This window comes from Gekko japonicus, unplaced genomic scaffold (genome assembly GCF_001447785.1).
Source record: "Gekko japonicus isolate JY-2015 unplaced genomic scaffold, Gekko_japonicus_V1.1 scaffold2025, whole genome shotgun sequence".
Classification (NCBI taxonomy): Eukaryota; Metazoa; Chordata; class Lepidosauria; order Squamata; family Gekkonidae; genus Gekko; species Gekko japonicus.
The window spans coordinates 214584-233060 of record NW_015172065.1 but is presented as its reverse complement, the minus strand read 5'-3'; the positions used below and the strand labels follow the sequence as shown (position 1 = coordinate 233060).

Here is an 18477-nt window from a genome sequence, read left to right as displayed (position 1 = left end):
ATATTAGGTTTAGCATTTGGGTCAAGGGAAAGTATTGAAAGGGTCTACTTATCCCGTGCCCACTCAGATTTTCCCCACTATTAGTTTTTTTTAAATGGAAGAATCATCTCATTGTACATAACACTAGATCTCATGGTTTGCTTGATACAGTGATAAATCTGCAAGGTACAAAAAATGTTGCATTGGGACAAATTTCAACAAAGGAGCTTCAGCCTAGAAAACAGCCCCTGACTGCAGTGATCATGGGAATGAAACAAGGAAGAAGAGCCCTCTGATTGTGTCGCTATTTGAAGCTCAGTGGTGGGAGATGGACAAATCAGGACAGATTTGCTCCGTCAGTAAAAACACCAATCCTTTTTCTTCAAATCTGGAATTCATTCTTGAACATTTTTATTTTGGAAAACAAATAAGAGACACAACATGGGTCCCATGTATGCCCCTTTCTAAAATACTTACATTGTACTTCTGCCTGTTTTGTTCATCAATATTAAAAGCTGTTCCAGAAGCTAGAAGAATATGGAGGTAACTCCTCCAGTGCCTACTGACCACGACACGAAAGTAGTAAGGAATGGGAGGGCCCTGCCTCGAGGCTTACAAGAGGCCTCTTGAGAACCTGCCTTTAAAAGGAGGGAGGAAACGGGAAGAGTCCACATGCCACATCTTCGGCAGCAGGCAGCCTTTGGTACCAGTCCAAGCAGCCTCAGACCTGTTCTGAACAGTCCAGCAACAGACTATACTGAATGCGCCACTCAGTCAGAATCGCTGTCACTCTCTGCCTCCTTCACATCGACGCTGAACTTGTACTCCTGATCACAACCCATGTAGGCATCACTCATGAAGTAGAGGGTGTAGTTGTGAGTCCCAGTGGCCGGGGCCACAAAATCCAGTTTCACCTAAAGGAAGAGAAGCTCAGTTCCTATCCTTTGCTTTTGCATTTACAGCCAGCAGGAAGAGTTAAAAAAGATTTAACAAGGGCAACCCTGCCCAGTGTCACACTGCCATTTAGGAAAGTCAAATAAAGCAACATCCCAAGGGGTCCTCTCAGCTGGACAGCTCAGACCATGCCCTCCTGTGGCCCAGCTTATCCCTGCCCTGCAGTCAGAGGGTGGGCCAAGCCATTCCCTTCACTCAAGTTGAGAAGGCTTAAGCTGCAAGGTCCTGGCCCAGCACGCTCATGAATGCATTCCTGTCCTCTCCCTGTAAAGACCATTTTCCCAGATGAAATGAACTGCAAGCATTTCCCAGCTTACCTTGGCTTTCTGCTGCAGAGTCAGCCTCTTAATGGAGATGAGGCTATTAGACTTGGAGTCTCCAATCACCACCCACCAGCCTTCCTCACGTTTCTGCAGGGGGGAAGGAACAAGAAAATGAGGACAGATATGGCATCCTTCTTGACCACCTACACATCAGAACCCCCTCCTTGTTTCTTCTTCCCCATATGGGGATCCCAAATAGAAGCATCAGCCACTGGCTAGCTGGAAATTCCCCATCAAGGACTCAAAATACCTGTGGGAAGAGGGGTGCAATCACTGGCCCTGTGACCTCCTCCTCTCGCTCGAGCTGCACCAGCACCACCACTGGCCCACCACTGCAGAGACAAACCAGGGTAAACTTTAGTCACGTGCTTTGCCAGGGTATGGCATTTACTTACACTGCAGATGAGTTGAGCATACTCCCTGATACACTACAGGCAAGCGGTTCAAAAGCAAACATAACAGCTCAGCAATCACAGCGCACATGGTGTCTTTCGGTGCAGAATCCTGATAATCTCAACTTTCATTTAAATGCTTAAAACTACTTATTGCAAAAATCCTGAGCAGCTTTTCTGATTAGAAATTGGAAGAAAAACGATCAAAGCTTCTATATTTCACAGTTCTCGCTGGATTGCAGTGTTTGTTGCAGCAAAGCAAATGTGAGTCTTGTAGGTTATCATCCATGAAAATTTAATGGAATAAAGTGTTACAGTGCCACAAAACTCCTATTTTTGTGCACCACAAGAGCACATAACATCTTGCCTTTCTCACAGAGAAACATGGGTGGATTACAAAAAAACCCAAAACACAACAGCACGAGACATTCAACAAACAGTCCAGTAGGACTGGGATTATAGAACTGGACAGCAATGCTAACAAAAGAAGAAATCTGAGGCATCGTATACCATAAGGCAGAAAATGGGTCACAATTCAGAAGTGCTTTGCCTACATTATTATGTCAAACCCATAAAGTAGGTCCATATTATCCAATGTGAGGGGCCCCCACGTAAGGGAGAATGGTTTGCAAAAGGACACCTTTTGAAGTATGATTTGAATTGGGTCATAGCTCACTCCCTTAGTTGTACTAGGTCGTCTTCCAAGGATCGAAGGACTGTGCTACTTCCTTCATTCAGCACAAAGTACCTGATTTCTCATACCCACCCTTCAATCTGTCTCCCAGTCCTTCATAATTGCATATATTCTGCAGTTCCCCCCCTCCAGAATTAATGCTGTCTGTCCAATCTTCATTGGATTTAGGGGGCTCCCCTTCAACATTTCAGTTGTGGTGACAACCTTGTCCACCTGGCAACAAGACCTCCCCCCTGCCCCTTACCTGCGGATGCCGTCCTTTTCCACCACCTCGTAGGAAAGCTCAATGTTGGGGTAGCGATTACAGAAGCGAGCCACATCAGCAATCTGTGCATCGGAGAGCTGCAGCAGAGCACTGCGGTCCTCGTCTTCCATTTCCATGATGTCGAACACACTCTCCACCCCCTGCAAAGAAGGAGAGACTGGATGAGCCAGTTTGGTGTAGTGGTTAAGTGTGCAGACTCTAATCTGGGAGAACCAGGTTTGATTCCCCACTCCTCCACTTGCACCTGCTGATGTGACCTTGGGTCAGTCACAAGCTCTGGCACACAGCTGTTCCTGAAAGAGCAGTTTGTGTCAGAGCTCTCTCAGCCCCACCCACCTCACAGGGAGGGGAAGGGAAAGGAGTTTGTAAGCCGCTCTGAGACACCTTTGGGTAGTGAAGGGCAGTGTATAAATCCAATCTCTTCTTCTTCAACAGGACTTTGCAGTCTTCATTGTCAACCTGCCTGCAACCTCCACTCACCTTATCTGTGCAGCGCTTGATGTGCTCCGAAGTGAAGTGGGGCAGCTGCTTGAGATAGGAATCCTTTGACCACATGGCCTGGGTGACCATCTGTGCCAGCTCCATGGCTGCCAGAGCAGGGCTCAGCCAGCCATTGCTGGACAGGACATCGACACAGGCTTGAATTAGCCGAATCGCCTGGGAAAAGGAGATGGATTGAAAAGGTTTAGGGTCTCTGCTGTTGGAGCTAAAAGGAGGAGTGTCAATTCTCTTGCAAAGGCAGGATATAAATGTTGGAAATAAATAAATAAATAATAAATACAGGACCAGAAGGGACCAGCCAGTCCCCATTAATGTTCATCTCCCCATGGACTCTTAATAAGCAGGCACCTGTGGTTACTTCTGGCGCCCCTCGTGCCCCCACCCTTCCCCTCCCATACCTTGCTAAGGATCTCCTCTGTGTCGGACTGTAGTTCCGCACTCAGCTGCATCCGTGACAAGTGGGCCTGGAGCAGGAGGTTGGTCTTGACGTGAGGGTCATTGAATTTGGGATTATTCAGCTTGTGGGGCACTTTCTGGGCAAGCTGAGGAAGCAGAGGGAAAGCAGAGATCAGTACATGGCACTTTTATATTTGCTAATGTGCCTTCCTTGGTGTAAGCAACAGCTGGTGATGGGTGAGGCAATTAAGAGAAAAGGTGCCTCAAGACATTTTATTCACAATCCCTTCAACCTGTCTTTCTCCTGTGATGGACTCAAAGTGGTCAAATCTGAGTTCCATCCCCCTAAGTTACGCAATAAACACATTGGGGTCCTCTTATACACAGATGACGCTGTTTTACTTTCAAGGACCCCGGTAGGCCTGAGGAAAGCTATGAACACTTTCACCCAATACTGTTGTGAAAATAAACTAGAGGTCAATTACTCCAAAACAAAAGTAATGGCCTTTGCAAAAAACAAATCGCCAAAGACTTATCGTTGGTCTCTAAATGTGATTCCGATTGAACAAGTTTCATATTTTAAGTACCTGGGAGTTTTCTTCCAGGCAAATGGTTCAGGATCAGAGAATATAAATGCTGTTGTTTCAGAGGCCAAAAGGAGCTCTGGGGCGATTCAAACATTTTACTGGAACAAAGGGAGTAAATGTCCTGTGGCTGCCCTTAGATTACTTAAGGCTAAATGTTTGTCTCAACTCACATATGGAGCTCCCCTTAACATTACAGCAAACCTTAAGAAAGCAGATAAAGTTCAGTCAAAATTTTTGAGTGCAATTCTACAAGCCCCTAATGGGGTGCCAAATGCCCTTATTTGTATAGAGACAGGCATGATTACGGTTGAGGCAAGGCTATGGATTGCAGTGATAATGTTTTGGTTAAAGCTAGTTTTTCTACCCAAGGGACTGACTGTTTTAATGATGTTAGACCATTTTGAACCCCCTTGGTTTAAGGTGCTAGATAAGAAATTAGCCTCTTACAGTTTGTCTAAACAATATTTGTGCTCTATGGGTTATGAAAAGGCCAAGTCTATGACAAAACAGAGAATCTTGAATATCTCAAGACAACATGATTTAAATCTGATAGAGAAATGGCGAGTCCTCCTGGCTCCAGGTAACAGAGTAATCCCTATGCCTTACCTTTCCCATTTATTAAATCAGAACTGCAGAAGAACGTTTACACTAATGCGTTGGGATGTACTCCCATCTGCAGTCCTGGAAGGAAAGTTTAACAAGACTCCTTACAAAGAAAGGATATGCCCCTGTTGTGCGGATAGTATTGAGTCTCTAGAACATGTAATTTTTTATTGTAAAGCATACAACATCTGTGAGTCTCTTCCTTTCCCTAAGACACTCCCTTTCTTTCACAGGCAAAGAATCTGCCTTTTAAGAAATTTGCTATCGGATAGCCACACAGAAGTTACTTACCGGGTGGCTAGGTTTGGATGGCTTGCCCTAAGAATTAGAAAACCTTTAGTAGCTCGAAAAGAGAATAATTAAGATTAAGTTTTATGGATTTTAACCATTATGGTTTTTTTATAACCAGTCTTAAAATTCTGTTCCTATTTTAATGTGTTTTTTTCTATGTTATAAAATGTCATCGGTTTATGTTTTGGTCAATGACCGTGAATAAAACTTATCTATCACTCCTCACATACTGCTTTTGGTGTCCCCCTTTATTTCACCTCTGAATGTCTCTTGCCTTGAAAACCCTTGGCTGTGACTCGATGGCACTTTCCACCACAGCCCAAAGCTTAGACAGAGCAGAACACAAAATACGTTGATTATCATATAACTGTATTTGCCTCAAGAAACTAGCTCTCAATATCTGAGCGGCCTTGCTGTAAATTTTGTCACCTCTCTTCTGACTGGACATGAGGTCAAGGTTTGGCTATTCTGCATTTCTGTCCTGCTTTTCTATCCATACAGGAAGCAGATGACAGGTTACAAAGCCACAATGCACACCTGCATCCTCACACAAACAGCAATTATCAGATACCAACCAAATGAACCCCACCTTCTTTCAGAAGCCACACAGAGTTCTAGTTCTTTCAATCAGTTCTCTAAAAAAAAGTCCTCTTAATCTTCACCCTCTCTCTCCAAGAAGGAATAAGCTCTGGCAGCCTCCTCTTGGGACGGAGCTCCAGATTTCCAACATGGAGAAGTGCCTTGCTCGGTACCCTCATCATTGGATCTCATAGACAGATGGAATTTGGCACACAACCTCATCACTGCCATACATGCATCTGACATCTTACAAAAGGGCCAACTTGCATAACGCTATTGCTTCACTTTGTCTATGCTACAGCCTGAAAGGGGTTTGTTCTCTACTGATGAGAGGAAAGCCAACCCCAGAGGCATTAAAGCAAACAAAAAGAATATCACCCAAATTAATTCCTATCCAGTACCCAAAGGCTTCAGTGTTGCCCCTTCCATGTGTCCCTTGAAATCTGGGGGGGAAGGGGGGGTCTGTCTCTCCTCACCTGCCGCAGAAGGTTGTCCTCGTGGTGCCTGATGGGGATGTTCTCATACTCAGCAGCATTCGAAATTATTTCAATAAGGCCTCGCACTTTTGTCTTGGCGTTCAAGGACATGCTGAAGAGTTCTAGAGGCGGAAAGTTGAAAAGAGGGACATCATAAAAGTTGAAAGAAGGTACTGCAGCCTCAAGCAGTACATAATGTGCACCATGTTGTGATCAGGTGCTGCGGCGCCTGTCCCTCCTTACCAATGGTGGTGTAGTTGATGTAGTAATAAGCCGCGATCATGCCCAAGTTCAGAGGTGCGACATCCATCTCATCCTCAATGCTGATGCACTTGGACTGCTCCAAGTCACTGAGAGTCTGCTCCACCAGCTCAGACAGGTGGTCAGAAAGGTGCCTGTGGGAAACCCCTGAACCAAGAGATGGGAGTCAGATACCGGTACACTCAAAAGGCTTGGAAACACAGCAGAGCTTCACAACGACCGATGAGATCTTCCATTTTGAAACCGCTATCACTAGGCAACACAACTGTTAGCCAGTCCTGCTATATATCCTGTCTAAAGATCCAGACTGACAAGAGCCCCAGATCAGCGAAAGGCAGGCTAAAAATAAAGCAAGCAAGACAAACAAACACAGCAAGCAGCAAGCGAGCTGTGTTACAAGGAGATATCTGCCTCAATGCAAGCACGGGTTGAAATCCTTCCTCAAGCTCGTTACACCTTGCAGAACCTTTCATTTTAAGAATGTTTCTGGACCTCATAAGTCCTGCTATATATCCTGTCTAAAGATCCAGACTGACAAGAGCCCCAGATCAGCGAAAGGCAGGCTAAAAATAAAGCAAGCAAGACAAACAAACACAGCAAGCAGCAAGCGAGCTGTGTTACAAGGAGATATCTGCCTCAATGCAAGCACGGGTTGAAATCCTTCCTCAAGCTCGTTACACCTTGCAGAACCTTTCATTTTAAGAATGTTTCTGGACCTCATAATTATGCCACGGAAGCTTGCTGGGTGACCTTGGGCCAACCTACCACACAAGGCCTGTTGGTGTGAGGATAAGGAGGAGGGAGAATAATATTGTAAACTGCTTTGGGTCCCCACTGGGGCAGAAAGCAGGGTACAAATATCTAAATAAGTAAATAACCAAACAACAACAGTGGTGTAGGGTCACATCACTCTGACGTCCATGCAGTGAAGTGCCGCCGATAGTGTACAACTTGCCTAAGGCCACTCAGTGAGCTCATGGCAGAGGTGAATTAAAAGTCATGTTTCCCAGTTCGCTGTTTTGTTAGGCCAGACTAGCTCTCTTTCAATAGTCTAGGCCATCTTTTGGATTGCTGCAATAACACTAATGCAAATACTCTTAACCTACTTTAAAATGCCCTCAAAGCATGAGACAAGGTAGCTCTGCTCTCAGATGACAAGGTTGTAGCCAGTGGAGAGAAGATTTTCCAAGCAGCCCTACACAATTCAATTAAAATTCACTCTAGTTCTACTCTGCTGCTGCTTCTGTCCTTTAGTTGTGGAAGGCAGGGGAAAGATCAAACCAAGCACAGGACTTGGGGCAGGGGGCTTGCTCTCCCACCTTGCAGGTTGTAATAGTTGGGGTTCTGAGTCATCCTGCGGTACAGGAAGGTCCAGGTAAGGTAGTCCACAGCATCCTGCTTGTTCTCAATGGTCTTGGTGACAATCTCAGCATTGAAGTGATCATGCATGCAGTGGTCCAGATGAGACTCAACTGGGAGAGGTTCATACAGGAACTTCTTGAAGAAATCCTGAAATTAAAGAAGCAGGGAAACCAAAAGAAATGACTTGGGAAGTTTCAAACTCAGAAGTAGACCCATCTTCCACCTCTGCACCACAATGTCATAAACTGGAGAAATGTAGTTCACGTGACCACTTGAAGCTGCCTTATATTGTGTCTATCAAGGCCAATAATTGTCCACTCTGTTGTCTGTTATCACAGAACAAAGTCAAGTTATCAACTCCGCTGGGAAGAGGACCTAAACCAACAATGGGAAGACAAAGATTGGGACTTGAGCTGGGCCTCCCCAATGAACAAATCTACAATATTTAACCTTCGACTACAGAATTTCAAATTGCTCACAAGATGGTACATGACCCCAAAACAACTAAACAAAATTAACAAAAACAATGACTCCACATGTTGGAAGAAATGCGGGCAGACAAGCTCCTACGTCCACTGCTGGTGGAGTTGCCCGGTAATTTGTCAATTCCAAGAAATCCTGAAATTAAAGAAGCAGGGAAGCCAAAAGAAATGACTTGGGAAGTTTCACTCAGAAATAGACCCATTTTCCACCTCTGCACCACAATGTAATCCATACGAAATTTAGAAGGCTCTGGTCACCGGTGGTAAATTATATGACGAAACACGAAATACTCCCCATAAACCTCAATTATCATAGGTGGTTGTTCTTATAACACATCACCTATCTTCACTATTTGAATAGATGAATAAGTCTACATCTACTGTTCGGTTTCTAACAGAGTTGCCATAAGATAAAATACTGAGTAAAAAAGTATAGTTAAAAAGATCATCAAGATTTTTATCAGGGATCCCTATAGTTCATAGTTTAACCGTTACATATAATGGTTACAACTCTTATCTCCCTTTATTGTATACCCTCCTGTCATTTTCGAGTTTGTGATATTTCTTTTTCTGCATTCAACTGTACTATTAAGTAAAAGAATAAAAATAATATTTAAAAAATAATAATAATTGTCCACTCTGACTGACTGAGGCTCTCTGGTCGAGATCACATCACTTACTGCCTGATCCTTTTAATTGGAGATCCTGGGAATTGAACCTGAGACCTTCTGCACATCAAGCAGATGCTCTGCCACTGAGCCACAGCCCTACTTCACTTTCTCCTTGCTGGTAACATTCCTCTCGGGAGTAGCTGCTTACCCTTCTTCTCTTCCAAGCAACGTTCCCTGTTCCCAAAGTCAGGGTGTGACATTGCTAGATGCTGCAGCAAGCCAGAAACAGCAGTTTGTCCAGAGAGCACTGAAGAACTTTCAGTCTGCTGAGCGGCCAGTGAGGAACTTGTGCTGCAGAGAAATTCCTTCAAACCAAGCTCATGGATTCAGCAGCTGCCAGGTGAACCCAAAAGGCAGAAACCATTTCGAGCTTCTCTGTGATAAGCAAACCAGAGCAAAATGCTATCTTGTACCTGTTTTATTACTGAATACTTTTCTTCTTTGGAGCAACAGGTTATCTACTCTGACCAAATGGCTGATCAAATTCAAAACAAACCACTCCTAGAGAACATGTGAAAGAATGTATTGTTTTGAAATGCTTACAGGTGTTCTCCCCTGTCTAGCAATTAAGTCCAACCTCTCCCTCTCCCTCGCTCACCTTCTTGGACCCCTGGCACATGATGACACAGCGTCCCTCGTCATCCTGCAATGGGCGATTGGCATGGCCTACCATCTGCAGCACATCGTAGATCGGGTAATCCACATACCTGGCACACAGAATAATACACTCAGTTAACAGAGACTGATGTAAGGGAATTTAGAACTCTTTGGGGGGGCTGTCTGCAATAAGCATGGCAAGCCATGTGGCTGGATGACGTGAATCAGGTTTCTTTACTGGGGCTGGAGAAAGCAGAGCTGGGACTCCCAAAATGACAGGGATGCTGAGGCACCTCAGCAGAAGTTGAGAGGTGTTGCGCCAAAGAACTGATTGGAGCACCACCCAAACACACTCTGACTTCCACAAGTGTACGAGGAACTACCCCCACACTTTCTCTGATCACAGCTGACAGTAACATGCCTTTTCAACTTGAATATTCCAGCTCGCAGGGAAAGGGATGGGGTGGCAACCCGATTTTACCTTCAAGCTGATATTCTGCAATCTGCAGCAGGACTCAGGAGACCTAGGTTCACATTCCCTACTCAGCCGTGATAGTCACTGAGTAAATCTTGAGACAATCATTCACTCTCAGCATAACCTAACCTCACAGGGCTGTTGTGAGGCTAAAATGGGAAGGGGAGAACTGTGGATACCACATTGAGCTCTGGGTAATTTATTTTTTTATTAACACAGACATGCATGCACTGTCTTATGATCCATATCCGAAAGTGCATGTCTGCGCCACCTGGGGAGAGAAAGATGTGCCTCTGGCTAAGCATCTTCCCAGTCCTCTAGACCAGTGTCCCAGTAGTAGATGCATGTTGGCTGAACTAAATACCAAACCCAGCTCCAGTTGACATGCTGTCCTTGTGTTGGAAAAGCCTTCCACATTATGAGAAAAGTGTTTCGTGGGTTCCTGTGTCCTCCACACCTAGTTGCCCACCTAATCTCCCTACATTTGGGGCTTAAAACCTGACATCCCACACCTGTGCAGCTCCCTCTCTTCACTCACGCATGGATCTTGCCATTGTAGTACTGAGTGTCCATGATGATCACCAGGTGAGCAGCCACATTCATTCCCCAGCAGAGGCTCCGGGAGGCTACCACAACTTGAACTGCACCTGGGACCAAAACAGAAGAGTATGAAATTTACATCCAGCTTTTTCTCCTTAGACTCAAGGCAACTTTAATAGAAGAGGAAGACATCCAATCTTGGCAGCATGGGTCCCTAAGAAAGTACAATTTTATTTAGCTCAGAAAAATTTCTCAGTACAATTTTATTTAGCTCAGAAAAATTTATCTGTTACCTTAACAGCCGAGAGGATTTGGGGGGGAAAAGCCAGGGAAAATAATAAAAGAAGAGTCTGCCCTGGTATCTTCCTCAAGAGAGCAGGTGCCAGGCAAACAGGTGCAAATGGGAAAATTTACAAACAAGGCACCGCAATAGAAAAGACTTCTGCATCAGAAGGCAGTGGGGAAGCAGAGCCCTGCAAATCCATCTCTCCTTACCTGAGCTGAACAGCTGCTCCACCACTCTCCGCTCCATCAAGGTAAGCCCCTCATGCAGGTAGCCCACCCCGTTCACCAGAGTCTCTTTCAGGGTGTTGTCATTCAGCTTGCCCAAGTAGGGAGCCAAGTCCTTCTCAGTGCAGTGCAGGAACCTGCCAAGGAGCGAGCCAGAGTTGTCACCAGCAGCACCACCAGAAGGCAACAAGCCAGCCTCCACACTTCCCCAGACAGTCTCTTTTTACTCTCAGCAAGACTGAAAAGAGACAACTTCTGCAGTCACTGCACAACTACAGACTTCTGTGAAGAATGTGGTTGCAGCCACAATCCACAGAACACTCGGCAGCTGCCTGCTTTTCAAATATCCAGAATCTCATGGAACTTTCCATGCTGAAGAGAAGGAAAGCTTGCAGAGTGTTCTCCCCACAAGCTCAGTCTATACTTTAACATCAATGAGGTTCCAATTTTTGCCCTGCCAAACTTTCACTACCTCCCTGCCTCCTGTGCCAGATTCAGTAAGTCACCCTTCATGCCAAACCCTCCAACTCCAGACACAAAGATACACAGATTTAGTGATCCATGACATTCTGATTATACAGCAATGTTAGTATCTTCCCAAAGAGCAGCCCACCCCGCTTTAGACATCTGTACCACAATTCTGTGAAAGTGCAGAAAAAGCTGCACAATGTGACAACAGTCACAGACCGCTGTATGGCTATGAAATACAGATGCCACAGAAAAAGCTGAATAAAACCACAAGCAGTCAGAGGGTGGGGCTATGGTGCTGTGAAATAGCTCTTTGGCCCTCCCTTCCTGGCTAGCAGAAACAGTAGAAGATGCAGAACAAGCTATGCAACAGAAATTGACTTAGCTGCCTCAACTTGTACACAAGTTGCAAAAATCTGGCTTGTTTTTCCATACCTCTGCCTCTGGACGTCTGAGGCACAAGTGGTAAGTATGTCAATGGCTGTGAGGCGCGTCTGCTTGCGAGATGGGACGAACACAATGACCGGCTTTTTGGGCGAATGTTTCATGATGGCATGATAGACCGGCTTGGCCATGGACAACAGACGGGTCTGGGTGTGACTGATGTTGAAGCCCTGAGTAAAGGGGAGTGAGGAAGAAGAGACTGAGCATCACAACAGGTCACAATAATGCCAAAGCGACTTGCTGGGGGAGAGGAAAAAGTAAGGGCAACACAATGGAAACTTACTTGGATGTGCAATTCGAGGGGCACGGGGCGCACATTGGGGTGGAAGTTGAAGGTGGCGGTGGTGCTACAGCCCAGCCAGTGGGCCACATCCTTGGCATTGGACAGTGAGGAGCTCAAGGCCACAATACGGATGGGCCGCTCAATCTGGGAGGAGATGTAACGCATCCGGGAGCAAATAACTTCTAAGACCGGCTGCAAAAGGAAGCCAGAGAATGATAGTCAAGGCCAGGTGCTCCTAGCTACCCTGTGACTCCACAGCCAGAAATATCACTTGACAGGGGCAGGAAGCACACTGTCATGCCCCTTTCATGGTCGCAAAGGCAGTGGAAAGCTCAAAGTGCAATGGACCAACCGGAGGAGCCATCTGCAGGTCTGCTTTTTCCCTTCCCCGTTGCTGTGATGAAGATCTTTGGTTTCCATCTCCTTGTTCAGGCACTCCCCACTCCCCTCAGCACTTTAGGGGGGAAATGCAGCTGAATTCTAAGATCTTTGGTTTCCATCTCCTTGTTCAGCATTTTAGGGGGGAAATGCAGCTGAATTCAAATTCTAAGCAACACAATCACTGATGTTAATTCTTTATTACTGAAATCTTGGTCCACCAAAAGAAGATTCTAGGAATGCTGACTCTGGACTTTACATGATAGGCTGGGACTAAAGTCTCAAAGAAATCCAAAGAAGATAGTTGGATACAAAGACTCTTTTCTTTACCAGGTTTAGTCTATCATCTGACGCCCACACTTAAAGATGCTAAAGTGACCTGACCATTTCCCAGTCATCATCTCAGATGTCCACCTGTCTCTGTTTAACTGCAAAGTACATAACCCTTGAAAATGAAAGGTGAATCCTTGAAATACATCACAAACACAGCATGTTTAAGTGTAGTTTAGTTTTTAGAGGCAAGTCAAAGCATGTGACCAGCCCAGGAGAATACAGTCTGATGCTAACACCTAAGCAACAGTAAGCCTGATGATTTCTTTGCTCTTAAGTGTTGGTGGTGGGGGGAACAATCCTGAAAATTCTACGCTCTTTGTTCTGATGCATCAATGCCACCTTTTCACAAAACACCAAGGATTGTTTCAACTCTCTCTCTCCCTATAACTCAATCCATTACCTGCAAGTCCAAAAGACAGACTCGCATGCTAGCTGAACACATAAACGGGTCTGGATTCCACCCCCCCACCCCCCCGCAGACATGGGAATTAATCAAGTATTGCTTCTGGCTACACTCCCTCTCTTTTGGTGTCAATGCTAGATGAGTGGCTGGGAGGGCGTGGCTTTAGCTTTCTCCAACAACCCCTTCCACAGCACCCCATATTCTCCGGGAAGACTCACCCCGTTCTCTCCACCAATGAGGTGCACCTCGTCCACAATGAAGAGGTTGACATTCTGCACGTTCTTGCGCTGCTTCCAGCGCCTGGAGAGGATGTCCCACTTCTCAGGGGTGCTGATGATGATGTTGCCTTTGCCCAGCAGCTTGAGATCAGTGCTTGTCTCTCCCGTCAGCAGGACAACTTTTTTAAGCAAACGTTCTTGAAACTTCTCATACCAATCCATGAAGATCTGCCAGGGCAGAAGAGGACACACACGCCCTTAGCAGCTTCCGTGCTAACCATTTCCTATCTTATCATCTTCTTGCTTACAGACCACAAAATGCCCACTTAGAGTTATCTGGGTAAATCATTCTGCATAATTTGTATTTGAAATACACAAATTTGAACTTTTTCTCACAAAGGGTGGCAAAATCAGGGTAACACAAGAACCAAAAGGAAGAGACTGGAGAGAAATGAAAGAGTCACGCTGAACACATTTGTTCCGCATAAGTGAACCCCTCACGCCCACACCCCTTTTAAGTTTCTCTGCCTGTAAAACGGGGAGGGGGGATGCGCGCCTGCAATTGGTTTAACAGGAAAGGCAGAATAAAAAACTCAGGAGTCCCAAACCTGTTCAGCGAGTGCCTCCATTGGCGTGATGTAGACGCAGCGGCCTTCAGAATTCTGCAACAGCATCCTCAGGATGGCAAACTCAGCACAGATAGTCTTTCCACTGCCCGTGGGAGCTCCCACAAAGACATTTTCATCACTGTTATAGACTGTGTTGAACACTGGGGGAGGGGGGGGGAAGCATGAGAAAAACTGCAGTGCTCAAGAATCAAGTACCAAGTTTTGTATCCACATTGTGGATTAGACACCACACTGCAAAGTAATGTGAAGAAGCCGTCTGGCCACCGTTCCCTGACTATGAGTCAGTTGATACTTTGATACTTATTCGACTGCAGACCTGCAGGCAGGGCTGCATGGTTTTAGTCTTTTGTACAGCTTCTGCCTGTTGGCACCTAATAAATATATTACTACATATCAATAGCTGAACAGCCATCACAACCTCTTAAGATGGTAGCACCTTCTAAGCACTCCGGTGGCCTTATAAGCTGTAGCCCTCACCCCACCCACTGACCCGTCCTCACGGCCTACCTTGGGTCTGGATAGGATTGAAGAAGGGAAATTTGTCCTGGTAAAGACTCTCAAAGGCGCTGTTTCGCAAAGCGGACACAGGCAGTGGCTGCAGGTCCAGCAGCTCAGTTGGTGGTGGGTACTTCTCTGGAAGGATCAAGTGTCGAAAGGACACGGGAAGTTGTGTCTCACAAGCTGGAATGAGAAAGGACAAATATAACGGAGGTGACAACTGAGGATTTAAGTCAGTTTTCTGCAGTACGGGGAGAACCACTCATATGCAAAATTCCCAATATGGATTATACACCAAATTAAAGGGCAGGGTATGCTTTCACCATTCAACTAAAGCAGCAATATTCCAGCATTGCAAGAGTGCCTGCAAGAAAAGTTCAACTGCAGCCATCTTTATGCTAGCAATGTTTAGTGCCTCTTAATGTTTACCATGTTAGCAAAATGTCTTTGCTTTGCCTATCCCTTAGGTTTTGGGGCAGCAGACCCTTCATTCTTCCTTTTGCAATACCCAGGGTCCTGAGAAACAAGGTACCGGCCCCTGCTAGTTCACACTTGGAAGTGAGTGAACTGTGTTTAAAAGCTGCTCTTGTAGCTCAACACAGTTTTCCTCTTGTTTTTATTCTGTTCTTCGGCTGCAACCCTTAAAAAAAAGTTGAGGCAAACTTCTGGTGCTAGAAAAAAGCCATAGCAGTGTGCCTGGAGAGCAAGTCTGGCTAGAGTGACACTATCTGCTTGTGTTAGGAAAGCAACTTTTCTTTCCCCAACACAATGTACAGCAGACGCCAATCAAGGGTAAGAGCAACAACATAGCTTTACAGGGGGGGAAAGGGTTCACTGGGGTGGGGGACGGCTGCAATTTCTTTCCCCAACACAATGTACAGCAGACACCAATCAAGGGTAAGAACAACATAGCTTTACAGGGGGGGGAAGGGTTCACTGGGATGGGGGGACGGCTGCATCACAGGGTTTCAGTTGGAAGGATAAGCCTGATAGTGGCTGCACAGTAATGAAAGGGACGATCCCAGCTGGCAAAACCAGAGCACCACTCAGCAAGGAGGGGGACTTACACAGCCAGCGATCCGAGACAACCCGGATGAAGTACTGAGGGGGGAGAGGCTCAAAGACCGGCACAAAGAAGGTGATCAGGTGCTCATCCTGGGCGTATTTAGCCTTCAGAAGGAAGTACTCATGATGCAGGATCACTTCACTGTCCACATCCTCCACCAGAATCCAGAAGGCCTCCGAGGAACCATGGACCTGAACCAGGGGAAAGGAACGGTTTTGTCTGAGCAACAGATTGACTGCAGCGCTTGCTGAAGGAGTGACTCCGATCATGCACTGCTGGATCTCAGTCTCCGACATCATGATTCATGCCATCCCAAGAGTAGGTCTCCGGCAGGCACATGCACTTAACACAAGCAGTGATTATTAGTGCAAGCTCCAGTGGGAATTTACCTTCTCATCCCACTGGAAATCTGGAGTAATTGTTAGCTCTACTTTCAGAGTAGATCTGGTGATGGGCTGTAGGTGAACAGACAGCTCCAGCTTTGGGAAGAGGTGGACGTATTTGTGTATGGTCTTCCCCATCTTTGGCATCCGGATCAGCTCCCCTACATTAAAGGGATGGTATTAGTGAAAGGAAAGCAGAGAGACAAGTAATCATATGAATAAAGGAAGGTCTGGAGGCACTAAGATTTGCCTGACTTCTTCCAGATTCTACAGCAATCTGAATATTTATGTCAGTGAAACAGAGGATGGTGTGACCCCCACCATCTCTATATCATCACAAGTGCAAAGCTACAACCAAAACAGCTGGTGTGGTCAGCTAAGCCAGGGGGAACCTCAGACACTCTGTACTCCCTCTAGCCTGTAGGGATCGCCACCTTTCTAGCTACATCCATCAATTTCAGCTCAGGCTTCATCTCCCTCAAACTCAGCCACTAACCAATTTCATTGTGATTTAGGTCATAGAGCCGTTCGAATGGGAAATTCTTCTTCTCGATCTTCTTCACCACCTCCTCAGGCAGTTTCTTGAACTGACGAAGGGGGCACATGGACTGCCACCTGCAAGAGAAAGGATTACTGTCAAAGTTGAACCTCAGCCATGGCCAGTAGATGGTAATGAACTCCAGGGGGAATGCATTTTTCTCTTCTGCTCCAAGTTCACCTTTGAACAGGAATAGGAAGTCCTTGAGATTGTGACTGCAGGAGAATGGGGCAGAGAATGATAGGCAATTCTACTACCAGAATCAGTTGCACAAATAGTTTTTGTACACATCCCAGGATGCACAAGACAAAGGCCCTTCAAAACAGCACAGAAGTGCAGAATCCACATATGCACAGGGCCCAAGAAGAGTTCAGTGCATAATTGCTCAAGGATTCATTATTCACTGTGAGCACCACATCGGTCAACAAAGCCTCTTTTGCAGCTTAAGTCTACAAACCTCTGCACATTTATTTGGCAGTAAAACCCCTAGAACAAAGTAGGACTTACTTCCATGGAAATAGATTTCATGGTTGGCCTGGCCCCTCCTAGACTAGACTCCACACTAAACAAACACTGCTTTATAAAAATTAAGAACCCTTCTGGGAACCGTCACTTACATTCGCTTGTCAATCATCTTGCAGAGGTTCAAAGTCTTGTCAGTGAGCTGTGCCCAGCCACGGTTGAGGACAATCTCAAAGATGGCACGCATCAGTCGCCCAGCAGACTACAAGGGGTATAAAAGAAAGATTTCAGAATCAAGCATCAGAGGGAGAATCCTGAGCGGAGGTGCTCAGAATATCTCGGGCACCTTTTAATTATGACCAGCTTTTAACTATGTGTTCTTCTCTCCTTCCTGCTTGCAGGTGTAAGAGCTGGGCATAGCCGAGGCATTAGAGAAAGGGCAAGAGGCAAAGGGCTTCTGGCCCATGGCTCACAACTCAGAGGCCTATGACAGCCAGCCTAGTGAAGCCGGACCTGGCCCAGGATGCATTCATTTTTGTGAACTTTTAAAAAAATTGTATTCTTTAGTTTGACCTGGAGATGTCCATAAGCTGCTTTGGACCCTTCAGAAGAAAAACAAATAAATAAATAAAATACTTAAATAAAAAACTTAAAAGCCCTCTTGAAATCCATCCTGCAGCTTATCAGGTCTCTCTCATCACCTTCTGTCCATCTGGCTAAGGGAGTTTGAGAATTCTGAACCCTCAGGTCCAGTTTTGTTTTTTAAACACATGACTACATTTGATGCAGTAAATGCATCCAAGCTGTCACAAAAATATGAACCTTAGAGAGGAAGACATTAATTGTGCTCAAGATTTCATAGGCATCAGATACATGGAAATGTTATGCACAGAGACTACTGAAACACTAGGACGGGTAAACGTAGCAAAACAGAAACAGAAGCCAGCAACATATTCTGTTACTCACTTGAGTGACATACACCATGTCTGCCATGAGAGCAAAACCTTCCAGCTTCAGCTGAGAGATGAAGGCCTGGAGGAGAACATTGATCTGAAGAAAAGGAGAAGTGAGAAATAAACATCTTCCAAAACAACCATTCCTCTCTTGATCTCAGAGGTGGGAAAGATCAATTATACTGCAGAACAATACTTGCACATGGCCAATGAACACATGGATATCCAGGACTCTTAGAAGAGAAATGCACACAACTGTTGGCTCAACACCATTCTGGATTTACTTTTAAAGCCTATTATCTGAAGCTCATCGCACTGATTTCCAAGAGTCAATTTGGTCTGAATTGTAGGATATACCAACAACCTCAGTTGTAGGATATAACAGTAACCTCGGTTTATTTCCAAGAGTCTGGCAGCCGACAGCTCTTAAAATTCAGCAGAAAGTGATTTTGCCATAGAAATGAAGCTCAGACCACACAGTGC

At 45.6% G+C, this 18477-nt stretch overlaps 1 protein-coding gene across 1 annotated transcript in view; it reads right to left on the bottom strand.

Annotated features, from left to right (window-relative positions):
* Positions 1-168: 168 nt before the first annotated feature.
* SNRNP200 (small nuclear ribonucleoprotein, U5 200kDa subunit) overlaps positions 169-18477 on the bottom strand; it is a 38763-nt gene continuing 20454 nt past the window's right edge. Inside the window, exons 24-45 of the mRNA XM_015420824.1 lie at positions 18008-18091; positions 17197-17303; positions 16538-16656; positions 16048-16202; positions 15660-15849; positions 14602-14775; positions 14074-14234; positions 13466-13693; positions 12134-12325; positions 11842-12020; positions 10924-11075; positions 10427-10535; positions 9415-9523; positions 7621-7810; positions 6284-6448; positions 6041-6162; positions 3507-3650; positions 3088-3264; positions 2587-2747; positions 1507-1588; positions 1251-1343; positions 169-893 (exon numbers count right to left, since the gene is read on the bottom strand). Of these exons, the coding sequence (XP_015276310.1) occupies positions 750-893; positions 1251-1343; positions 1507-1588; positions 2587-2747; positions 3088-3264; positions 3507-3650; positions 6041-6162; positions 6284-6448; positions 7621-7810; positions 9415-9523; positions 10427-10535; positions 10924-11075; positions 11842-12020; positions 12134-12325; positions 13466-13693; positions 14074-14234; positions 14602-14775; positions 15660-15849; positions 16048-16202; positions 16538-16656; positions 17197-17303; positions 18008-18091 (3237 nt within the window). The 3' untranslated portion in view covers positions 169-749. The remainder of the gene's footprint in view (positions 894-1250; positions 1344-1506; positions 1589-2586; positions 2748-3087; positions 3265-3506; positions 3651-6040; positions 6163-6283; positions 6449-7620; positions 7811-9414; positions 9524-10426; positions 10536-10923; positions 11076-11841; positions 12021-12133; positions 12326-13465; positions 13694-14073; positions 14235-14601; positions 14776-15659; positions 15850-16047; positions 16203-16537; positions 16657-17196; positions 17304-18007; positions 18092-18477) is intronic.